Source organism: Vidua chalybeata, chromosome 13, assembly GCF_026979565.1.
Source record: "Vidua chalybeata isolate OUT-0048 chromosome 13, bVidCha1 merged haplotype, whole genome shotgun sequence".
Classification (NCBI taxonomy): Eukaryota; Metazoa; Chordata; class Aves; order Passeriformes; family Viduidae; genus Vidua; species Vidua chalybeata.
Window position 1 is genome coordinate 5,717,269 of NC_071542.1, and position 12,606 is coordinate 5,729,874.

A 12,606-nucleotide genomic window follows, 5' to 3' on the forward strand; every position below is an offset into this window, starting at 1 on the left:
TAGTTTGCAGTAAGAGCTGACTAAATCAGACTCTGACTAACCCTAGTGGATGGATGGCTTGGTGTTCTGAATTTCTTATAACTGACTCCAAAGTAAAAAAGCATCATTATTATTAAAGGGATAGAGGGCATACAGAGTGCACTGAGAAAATCTTGCAAGTCTGCTAGTCCTTCCAATAGTGAGGAGAGGCAAGTAATCACTGAGAGTTTTGCCTTCAGTGATCTTTTCCTTTAAAACTTCTCTTCAGATACACTATTTACTTTAAAGCTTTATTATGTCAGGACTAATTCTGCAAGGTAACAATAACTAAAAAGGACTCCATATGCTGGGTTCCTTTCATATCTCCTCCTGTGATTAACATCCTCTCTGCTTTGTATTTCAGAATCTAAACCCCATGTTTCAGGGATAGATTTGCCATGTGACATCTTTGCAATAATCCATGGATACATCAGATCCCTGGTTTTGTCACAAACTAAGGATTGGGATTTCTTGTGGTATCAGAAGTTCTACAGGGATATCTATAAGGTTCTAGGTTACAGTGACAGGATTTATTTTCTAAATTCATAATGCCTAAGAAATTACTCCCTATATAGCTCTTGTAATCCTCTAGCTCCATGTTAGTTTTATTGCTCAAGCCTTGGAAAACTGGTTAAATCAAAATGTTCTTGCAGTTGTGTGGAGCAGGTGAGGAGCCTGAGCTCACTTCATGCCAATGAAGTAACTGCACAGGTCAAGTTTATCATAAGGATACAACAATGAAATACAGAGAAACACAAATACTAAAAGTAGATTATTTCCCCCTTCCAAATCATACAGCAGACCACACTTGTCAAGCCTGTCTAGAATTAGCTATTTTCTTTAAGTATTTTTTATATAGTTCATATAACCTTTGCTTATTTCAAATTCAGTATTTAGACAAAAAAATGTAATTTAAAGTAGCACAAGTGTTTAGCAGGAAGAATTAGTGAGCTTTTACTGTAAATGTGTGTTTTACCTGGAATATAGATTAGACACTGAAAAAACAGAGGGATCTGGATAGATTGGAGCATTGGGCCATGATTAATTTAACGAGTCTAAACGCCAGATTCTGCTCTGGGGTGCCGGTTGACAGCAGTTCAGGACTCAACAACATGCTCTGGCAACCCAGAGAGCAAAGCATGTCCTGGGTTCTGTCAAACGCTGTGACCAGCTGGTCAGAAAAGAGGACTGTCCTGCTGCACAGGACTGTCCTGAGCACTGATGCAGCCTCACCTGGGTGCTGTGTGCACTTCTGGACCCCATCATTTAAGAAAGATGTGAAGGTCCTTGTATGTGTGCACAGAAAGGCAGCAGAGCTGGTGAAAGGGCTGGAAGGAGGTGTCCTTTGAGGCGTGGCAAAAGGACTTTGGCCTTGTCTGGTTTGTGGAAGGGCGGCTGAAGTGACCTCAGTGCCCTCTACAGCTTCCTCCAGAGGGGAAGTGGGCAGGGAGGTGCTGAACTTCTCTCCAGATAAGGTATCCAGTGATAAGATGCTTGGGAATGGTTCAAAGCTGTATCACAACAGGTTCAGACTGGACATTAGGAAGCATTTCTTTACCAAGAACATGGTCACATGCTGGAATAGGCTTCCAGTGGCACTCAATGCCCAAGCCTGTCAGTGTTTTAAGAGGCATTTGGAGAAGGACCTTAAAGCATGCATTAACTTGGTCAGCATTGGATGATTGTGGTTGGTCCCTTCCAACTGAAATAATCTATTATAAAAGCAATATCTGATTTAACAATTGGAGATACTTCATGGCATCCAGCTAGAAAGGGCTAATAAACCAACAAGTGCTTTTTTAAAAATAACACTTTTAATAGCAATACATTATCTTTTAGTGCACTATGTGACTGCCAAGTTAGTAGAATTATTTTCCTTTCGTTTTGGTAAGAGCAGGTCAGATTCTAAATGTTTGCTTTCAGTACATGTTAAAGAAATGCCTAAGCTGAACATTGAAAAGAGGTCCCGTTTACTGTGTAGTGATCAAAGCATGACCCCTTACTGGCAAGAAAGAGAAATTGAAAACTAATTTCAAGGTTCAGGATTAATTCTCTGTCAAAGTGACAGAAGAGAGCCTACACTAGAATACATTTAGCACAAATGTAGAACCTTCTCTTCATCTGTTCCTTTCAGAGTACAACTTATTACTTTGATTTCATGGTTCCATAGCATAAGCATTTTAAAAGTTAGATGTCTGAATTTGGTCAAATATCTACAAACACAGGCATTTTACCAAATGAATCTATCAATTTGCTTCCTATTAACATCACTGTTCTCTGCTGATGACCTTTTCCTGAATGTGTGTTTTTCCATCTTCCCTGCAGTAATTGCTGGAAATGATTGTCATGTAAGGAGCTGGCTATGGCAAACAGGAAACATCAAAGCACTACAGCCAGCATGCTGGATCACAGAGCCAGAGCTTGCCCGACTTCATCTCACAACAGGGAGCCTGAAAATGAAGAAAGTGACCTTCCCATTGAAGATTATGCAGCAAAGGAGGCAGAACTAGCCACTGTCAGAGCAGGTAGTCCAACCCCTGTGGAACATGAGTGCAATGACCATAGTGGAGATGGCGACTCCAGCTCTGACTATGTAAACAACACTTCAGAGGAGGAGGACTATGATGAAGGCTTGCCAGAAGAAGAGGAGGGGATCACATACTACATCAGATATTGTCCAGAGGATGACAGTTACCTGGAAGGAATGGACTGCAATGGGGAGGAGTATGCTCCCCATGAGGAACACCATGTTGAAACAGATGAATGTCAGGAAGCTGTAGAAGAATGGGCTGAAGGCAAAATTCAGCACCAAGATGAAAACGAGGTGATGGACAGGCAAGAGTGGCAGGAAGGTCAAGATAATGGCATTCAGATTTTGGAGGATGAAGCATCATCTTTGGAGATCCAAGACCAAGAAGAAAACATCCAGTACTGTCAAAGTGAAGGTGACTATCCGGACTATTACCCAGCAGAGGCTAATGGAAATTCACAGGGAATATCACCATACCATTCTAGAAAAGAGGATGCAGAGCTGGAAGAGCAGGAAGAGGACATTGACCAGATTGTAGCAGAGATCAAAATGAGTATGAGCATGAGCAGTATTAACAGTACAACAGAAATGAGTCCAGAGCACACTGGGACTGAAAACATGGCACATGACTACAAAGAGACTTGTTCAAAGGGAGAAGCTGTTCACAGTGCTAACAGGCACGAGGGGAGGCCAAAATCACTGAATATCCCATGTGCCTCTAAGCACAGTGGAGATGTGCATCGAGGTTTTAAAGCAAAGTCAAGATCCCCTGAGGACAGACAGAAGTGGCCACAGGAGCAGGTATGAGGTGCTTTTTTTAACCAGACAGTCAGAGGCATTATGCAACAGTTACATTAGTTATTCCAAACAAAAATAGCGATATTTTTATATCTATTAATATGTATTAGCAGTATTTTAATTTTTACTATAACTCCATTCACATAATCAGATTGTGTATTTAGAAAGAGGTGCTAAATATAATCAGCACACATAGAGATCTAGCAAAGAGATTTTGCAAAGAGACAATTCAAACAAAGGTATTCCAGATGCATGGGGCAAAACCAGTTTCTTTACATTATTTTCATTCTGCAATGACAGTCTGGAGAAACTTCAAACTGGGGTCAGCATTGAAATAGTTGAATTTTTTTTCCATTAATGGCTCCTGTACTGTCGCCTTCATGGTTGATAATTTTCTATTTTTGATAGAATATATGTCAAATCTAGATACTATATATGTTAAAAAAACCTTCAAGAAGTGTCTGCATATTGCTGTGGGTTTTTTTACTAGCTGGACATATCTTGACAAGGAGGAAGAAATAAGAGCTTTACTCTTACCAAAAATGCTGTTAAGCAGTTTTATCACAAGAATGATGTAGAAATTAATTTAAACTGTGCATGATCTTTTCTTGTTCTAATGCTGAGTGCCAGAAAAAGTCTAAGAATGAAGCTCAAGCTTTTCTAAAGGAAAGGAGGTATGACTTTTTTATGCTGAAGTTTCAAATAGAATGTGGTTACTTCTTAGAGAGAAAAACCTCATTCCCTAATGTCATTTTAAAGCCTTGCTTTTGCACCTCTAAAATTATATGCAGTTAAATATTAGTTATCTTCTGCAATGAACAGATCTACCTAGAAGAGGTAAAACATAACATATGCTTGGATAACGAACTAGTAAGGATAAATGAATTACTTTAATTAAAATGCTTTATTAAACTTCACATGCATAAATTTCCTGTTTCAGCTTTATCAACTCTGTAAATAGGATTTTCTATAATTAAGTACCCCACAGTTAAACAATTTAGTCTAGGTGATTTCATTAAAATACAGTAATTCCTCTGAAAAACAGTAAAAGGAAATCAAATGCTTAAGTATATGCTGATGAAACAGGTCGACCTTCATTATAATTGTGAACAAAAAAAGTCTTAGGGGATATTTTCAGATTTCCCATATCTGCAGCAAGTTTTTAATATTCATTACTACATTCTATTTCCAGAAGTATAATTATAACCAAATTGTGCAACTTACTATATTCAGTACCCTACTGCCAGCATAAAAGTCCCTTAGTGAATAAGCTTGCTGATGTTGAATGGTTTGAACAGCTACTAGGTGTTGGCTGGGAGCACAGAGGTTGAGGTAGCATGTTCTAGACTTAGTGGTGGCCTTTCTCCCAGCAGTTACTTCTGGGAGTGTTGTTCCTTGCAAGTTCTCAAAATATTTGCAGAACAAAAGACCAGTTACTGAATAAGAAAGAATTCCTCAGTGCTTGACTAAGTAATTGTTGGGTTTTTCCCCCCATATTTCGAATATTCAAGACAATATTTAAAATAGACTTTCGTTTTGACAACTTTTTGTTGTTTTGAAGTTTATTTATCAGAAGCTGAGCTGACCTGCATTGTATCTTTGTCATTCTCAATAGACTCCTAACAGCTGAGGGCTGTGTAACACCTGGGTACTGATATAACTGCCCTGGTGTGAAAAAACTCAAAAGTACCTAAATATTTGCCTGTCTGAGCTTTGATTGTTATTTCCTGTCAGTGTTGGACCAGTGCCTTCATCTTGCTTAATATCAAGGGAAGCACTGCTGTGATAGGTAACCCCAGGCTGGATGAAGCTTATAGCATCACTTTTAGTAGCAACCACAAACTCCTGTCTGAATGGATAGAGGGCACTGGACAGTACACAGTGTTTCATTCCTTCAAAGATGGAGACAGGAAATTAGTTACAGCAGTACAGGTATCTGCTCCAGATCAGGCTAAACAAACTGGGTGACAAGGCATGCATTTCATTTATAAGAAAGGCAACAAGGCACAGCTGCTGTGGGCCCTTCACAGAAGACAGGAGCACAAGCCTCCAAGGCAAAAAGCTGTGAAGTGGTATTTCTTACAGAGATACAGAGGCTCCCAACTGGAGATGTGGTAATTGTCCCTCTACCCACCCAGGCCTTCAGGGAGGTAAAAGAAAGAATAAAAAACAAGTTCAATAACCTTTGGCAAGTATTACTTGAATGTGTGTGTCATGACAAGACTGGTCTTACCTTGCTGTGTTCTCACCTACTGCAGTAATCATTCTCAGCTTTACCCACAAATCATGCTCATGGTGAGGGCATTAGAGTAAGAGTTGAGTACCCATTTCTGCCCAAGTTAGTTTTTTTCTTAATAGCTCTGTGGCATGACCCTCGGAGATAGAATCCACACGTGGGGTCACTAATTGCTGCCGCAGGTCCTCAGCTGGGTAATAATTAGCATTGACTCCGTGGTTCAGAAGGCTAGATCAAATGCTTTATTGTATCATCTTAAAGTATATTTCTATATTACAGTAGCAAGAGCTCTTACTAACAACTAACTACTACCTAACTAACTAACAATAAAAAGTTGTGACTGTCTCCTGAGAGACCTGACACAGCTGTGCATCTGATTGGTCATTGAATCTAAACACCATCACCAGAATCCAACCAAGCAATCACCTTGGGTAAACGATCTCCAAAATACATTTCACATGAGAACAAGGAGCAGAGATAATAAGTGTTTTGATTCTCTTCTCTGCTTTTCTCAGGAAAATCATCAGAAAGCCTGTGCCTGCTCTCTGTGGCCAGAGAGCTGCTGCCACATAGCTCCTTTAAAGTCCTTAGTACAAGGTGTGGCTGGATGTTTAGCATTAATACTGGACCTCAAATAATTTAGATAAAGTGCAGAGAATTTTGTTTTCCTTCTGGGGAATTCAATTCATTTAGTATTTACTATGAAATGTCAAAGTGATGGATGGAATTAGAATACTACCTAAATGTGTCTCATTTGTGAAACCAAGATAGCCATAATTTTTAACTACAATATTTAAACCGACTACAATAATTCAATTTCTTCCATAGTGAAAGGAAAAAAACCCAAGCCTATTGTCAGTACATTTGCATGCTTAACTTACTGTTTGCAGAGAAGCTGCTTCGAAGAGCCTTGGTTTTGTCACCTTGCTAAAAGATCTATTATTATAAGTTTGCATCTCACAGTATAAAGTATCATGCTGAAAGGGATGATACAGGCACACCTATTGTATATAAAGCAATTTTTTTGCCTCAGTTATCTTTAAATAAATGTAGATTTGAATGCTTCTAGGTTAAATCAAGATATACTACCTGTATGTCAGTTTTTGTAAACAATGAGCAAGCAGGAAGGTGCATTTGTTGTTTTAGGCACACAGTATGCTATCCTTAGCCTTTTCATGTTTCTGTTCCTCTTCTTTCCTGCCTCACATTGGTAGAATTGCTGCTTATTATAACATTTACATTCCTTTAAGATGCACAGCTATTAATTCTTAGCTTATGATAGCTGCTAACATTCTGTTTGCAAGACATTTGCTAAATAACAAGTAAACAAATGTGATTTTAAAGGTTCCTGTTGCCAGGTTTGCTCCAGAAAACAGTCACTTTTTAAGAAAGACCCAACAATTTACAGAGAAGGAAAAACAAAGTAAGCATCTTGTTTGATTTTCAGTGTGGGCCAGTCTCCTGTGTTAAATACACATGTTCAGGTTTGAAAACTTCAGGGATATATGAGCTTGGCTTGATTAGCCTTTATTTGTAAATAAAGGGAAGCACTGAAGGGGATGATTTGCACTAGACAAGTCTGAGAGAAACCTAGAATATATTTAGAGTGTATATTTGCTCTGACTCACTGCTTAGCACAACTCTTATTCCTTGCAGGTTTTCCATGCTTATGATATTTAAGAAAGTCATCACATCCATGAAGTTAAACTGACTATTTTGGGTATTTTATAACAACACAAATTTAATAACTCCCTCAAGCTAGATGTTTCCCACACACCCATTTGACATCTTGGTCATCTCTCAGCTAATTGTTGAATTATCACATGAAGAAATTTTCTTTTTCTGTTTCTAATTTCATTTCATGTGTTTTACCTGTAGCAGAGAAATTGAGTATGGTCAGACACACTGCTGATGTAATTCTCCTCAATTACCACAGTTTTTAATGTAACAAACATGAATTAACTGACTGGTGTATCTTGGGATGGAAGAAGATGAACTGAATGACTCTTTCAACTGTCAATAGCATACAGTACAATCAGAAATTTTAAATGGACGTGGTATTCCTGTGCAAAAGTAATTGCTTTTTGGAATGCTGTTAGATTTGCTTCAATACAAATATTACTATAATAGTAGTAGTTAGCTACAATACTGTTGATTTGGCACGCTATCAGTATTCAGTGGCTTTACCAGGTGAAAAATGAGAGTAATGTCGTGTTGCAAATATGTGCTTGTACTGCAGAAAATATGAGCAATGGTCTGGTCTAAACTAAAGCTGAAACTACAAAAAAACTTCTCCCCTGTTCACTGCACCATACCCTGTCCTGCTTCCTTCCCCCACAGCAGAATGGCACAGGGCAGTTCCAGCCCCATTCTCCTCCCCATGACTGCATTTGGGACTCAGTTTCTCCTGTTGCACGTGCAGAATTAGCATCATTAAAGAACTGTAGAAGCTGTGAACAAAAAAGCAAAACACTGGACAGCAGCTGAAATAATAAGCAATGGAAGATGTCTTTTGCACTAGTCAACTCAATTAAGTAACTGCTCCTCTGGAACCTCCTATGTGGCAGAGTTTACTCTGTCCATCCCAGCTAGGATCCTGCCCCTGAAACACTGGCACTGGCATGGCTGAGCTATTTCTTCTGGCTAGGGGCTGAAGATGACTCTGGGACTCAGTGCTTGAGCCCTGACAGTTTAATCAGTCCTTGTTGCTAATGTCCGCTCAAGGTAGATTTCAGACTCCTGAGAATGTGTCCTCTCCTACCTTATTCAAGCAAATCCTATTTACCAACAATAAAAGAAAACCTACCCCACCACTAACCTTTTGAAGAAACAGGAATTTGCCATGAAATTTGCCTCCTTTTCAAAGGAAGACCTCAGAGGAAAGTCTGCTTTTTAATGATGCTGCCTTTGACACTGAATCCTACTGCTTCTCATTTCTCAATCATTCTTTCATAACACTTGCATACCTCTGAGAACTAACCAAATATGCTTACACAAACTGCCCTAGCAGGGACACCACGAGCTCCTGCAGTGTCAGTCTGCTTGCACAACTTTCATATAGGCTGTGCCCTTTGACTTCTTCAACATGGAAATCCAGAGACAGACTAGAGATCCCTACAAAAAAATCTGTCAAAGAAAATTTAACGAAGCCATTGTATTTTATCTCTTTCTTCCTGTCCAAAAGCTTTGCACACATCAATGCTGCGACTGTGTTTCCCTTGTCTCTGCTGGTAGAGCTCAGTATTGACACAAATATTTTTTTCCTTCTCTCAGCACAAGGACAGTCCTCTGCTGCTGCAGAGTCAAAATCCGGGAGTGTTTTGTCTATAAAAGATTTCACTTTTAGAACACTGTGAAGAAACTAAGATGATAGGCAGTTTAGAAAATGTGTTTCTTAGGACTTGCTGGAAGCCAGTCTGTGTATTATGGGATGCATTTGAGAGCAGTTTGTAGAAAACACAAATGGGTGTAAATGAAGAGTATCAAAGAAGGTTTCTGCATTCTCCTGTGTGTTCTAGGCAGTTGTGGGGCAGAAGTAATAAATAGCTGTTACCAAGTGACAGTTCCCAAACTTACCAAGTACTTACTGAAAGTCCTAAACAGTCCAAACAGTCTCAAACACAGTTCCTCTGTGCTAATTGGCCAAGTCACAGAGTTTTAGTAAAATCAATGTCTGCTGCCTAAAGATGCATAAGTGACAAAGTCTTCTCAGGAAGTTTAAATCAGAAGCAGCATGTGCTCCTAATTACATCTCCCTAAGAATTCAGCAGAGCTTTTTCTCTGAAACTCATCATGGCTGGTTCTCAATTTTAAATATATTCAAGGACAAAAGGAAAAAAAATGGTTCTTTGAGGTGGTAAAAATAAATTGGAAATTATTTTAATGTCTACTGAAATTTGATAGAGTATTGAAATAATTTTGTGGAATGCTTAGGTCTCTCAACTTACTCTGACTCCTCTTTTCCCAAACATGACTTGTTTACTTGGAATTACTCATCATCATTTTCTCTTCACTCCTGACGTGTACTAGCACCACCACTAAACTAACACATAAGTAATGGAATCTCTGTGAGAGAAGAGTGTGAAGTCTGACCTTTTTTCCTGTGATCAGATAGTTGTTCCTTTCCTAAAGTCCTGCTTACTACTTGGGTGAATCTTTTTTGTGTATGTTGTCTTGCCTGAAAATTGCCATTACTGAGCTCTAATGTGCCTGCTTCCTTAGCATATTTTGTTTCTGCTGACTAAATATTAGTCATAGGGAATAATTTGTCTAGAGGTGAACATAAAGACTTGTTTTGCCTACAGCTACATACTGCATTTGAAGGTCAGAAGCCAAGGAGTTACATTCCCACTTAACATTCAGGCTGACCCTTTCAAATAATCCTTGGTGGTTTCCATTTGCACAATTGTTGATACAAGTTTTTATTTCTGAAGCTTTACAATGGAGGTGGCATTTTGGCCCTATTTTTATACATTATAGGGAAACTAAGAAAAAAGGGAAAATGAAATATCCTAAGCCATAATTTTTTTTTTCCAGAAATCACCTTGATTTTCCAGATTTGTAACACTGAAAATCTGAAATTCACTTTCTCGGTTCTTACCAGACATGGGCACTCTCCGTGCTGGCTGCTGGTATTGTATGACTTGGGTTAGGTCTGGAAAAGAAATTCTTCCCCTGAGACTACTGGAACAGGAAAAAAGGAGTGTTCTGTAGTTTAAAATAGTTAGTGTTGTCTTTGTGTATGATTTTATATTTTCTCTTTCACATTTCTTCTGAAGCCTGAGGTTGTACTGCCAGCATCCCGTAGATTTGCTTGGCCCACGAGGAAGGAGATGCCACGAAGTATCTCCTACAAACATAGGATCCTACATTCAATGCTAGAATTCTGGTTTTCAGATCAGAGACAGCCATTAGGGCCGTTTTGATTTTGTACAATACTGAGAATAAACACATTAAAAATTTCTGACTTTGCTTTCTGATTTATTTGGACATGATAGCATTTGACTTAATTTCATATGAAAAATTTGCATTGACTGTGGTAGATAGGGACAGGCGAACGGTTAAATCAGTACTGTAACAGCTACTTAATGATAATTGAAATGTCCTATTATTCACATCAAAGTAGATACTTTATTATAATTAAACAGCTTAACATTTTTATGTGAAACTGATATTTGCTAAATTACAGTAGGAAATGCTAACTGCTATATCACATTATAATATTTTGGTACCAGTAATGAATATTGATTGTACATAAATAACTTCAGAGAAGTAATGGATGTGAAATCCTTTATTTTTTCCTGCAGATGTGCAATGGTTTAGAGCAGCCCAGGAAGCAGCAGCGTTCAGACCTCAATGGCCCAGTTGACAATAACAATCCCCCTGAGGTAGGTACCTGGGGCTGCCAGTTGTGCTGCCTGGCTTCCTGCAGCCAGGCTTCCAGCAGAGAAAGCAGCCTCACACTGTCAGCCTTCTCCCTCTCACACAACAAACCTAAGCTCCATTTCTTTTCCTGAACTGACAATAAATACCAGATCTGCCTACTCTGAAAAGGCTTTGAACTATAGCCATGAATTTTTCCTGCCTCATTCATTTTATGTAACTGTCTATGGTGTGAACTCAAGCCTAAAATTTTCTGATGACATGCAGAGTAGGGAGAACACTTCAGAAGTTCTCTTTTTGTGTTATTGGAGTGCAAAAGTGGCATCCAAAAGAAATTGTGTCTGCTTCCATTCCTCCCCCGCCCCTCCCAGTGTCAGTCCTGGCTTAGTCAGCTGTGAAGAGACACAGTGATAGACAGACCTGCTCTTGTCACTGAAGACTGGAGCATAGAAGACATCTGAGAATGCAGAATGAGTTATGCTTGGGGCTAGACACAATGAAATGAAATTGAGACTTAAAAGCAGAAGTCTCTTATCTCAAAACCATAACATATTTAGCCTCTAGCCTGTTATATTAATGAAGAGGCACATTTCTAAAGCCTTTTCCCATAATGGAGAAATCAGCCTCTTTCCTGGAAATGGGAACGACTGAGGAGGCTGGGAAAAGACAAAGAATGGAAGGTCTGTATCTGTTCTAGGGACAGTAGCCTAAGAAGAGCACTGTTACGGCCCCTGCTAAGATTAAGTGTAATTCTATATACTGAGCAGTCAGGGACAGTTCTTTACATTCACTGGCCCAGAATCTTGCTTTGTGAAATATTGTTAAATGTTCTTTATTGGAAATTTGGGATATCTCTAATAGGCAATGTGATCTAGTAGGCAACTGATTGTATTGGGAATTGCTGGTTTGTATTGTTCTTTGACATCTGACTTTTTAGGCCATTTTCATGGTCTTCCCCCTGCCTCCCTTATTTTTTTTGTCTGGTGGGACCTTAAAATACTTTGAGACTCCTAAGTACAGGAGTGTAACAGTTAAGTTGGGTTAATGACTGTGATGTAATGTGTTCAGTGTGCTAAACAGTGCCTATGTGACAGTGTTCAGCTGTTTAAATATAATAACAATTCACTTCATTGTGTGAAAGTTATTTTGTTACAGCTATACCATTTTTATTTCTCGACAGACAAAGAAAGTGTCTTCCTTTCCAAGTTTTGTTGATGGTAAGTTTAACATTATCCATAATTAAAGTAGGATGAAGTGGAAGCAAATACTTTAATACATATAAAAGATCACAGTTCTAAAAACCAGTCAAACTCAAGAGAACACAGCTGCAAAGTTTAAGTATGGAAGTATTTAACATTTTCACCTTATGGCAATGGGAGCTTAGCGGTGATAAAAAAGGAGGAGCAGGTAGAGCTCCCAGAAGGATTCAGGTGAAAATTAAGAACGCCTGCAAATCTGGAGGATGGTAAAAAGGGTGTAACAGTGGGCCCCAGCAGGAGGTTTATGAATTTGTAAGAGCACTTTGTTCTTCAGGGCCCATTATTGAACTCTGGGAACCTGAGCTGTCAGCACAAATGGAAAGGTTGTCCCAAACTGACCAAACAATGGTAATCCAACCTGTGTTCAGGAGAGCAAAGCTTTC

General features: G+C 39.0%; 1 protein-coding gene across 5 annotated transcripts in view; it reads left to right on the plus strand.

The window, feature by feature from the left end:
• APBA2 (amyloid beta precursor protein binding family A member 2) overlaps nt 1-12,606 on the plus strand; it is an 88,238-nt gene that overhangs the window by 49,484 nt on the left and 26,148 nt on the right. For all 5 annotated transcript variants that reach the window (XR_008433199.1, XM_053954630.1, XM_053954627.1 and 2 more), the window contains 3 exons: nt 2,344-3,349; nt 10,889-10,969; nt 12,145-12,181. Coding sequence is in view for 4 of the 5 variants with exons in the window: in XM_053954630.1 (XP_053810605.1) it covers nt 2,381-3,349; nt 10,889-10,969; nt 12,145-12,181 (1,087 nt within the window). In the remaining variant the exon portion in view is untranslated. The remainder of the gene's footprint in view (nt 1-2,343; nt 3,350-10,888; nt 10,970-12,144; nt 12,182-12,606) is intronic.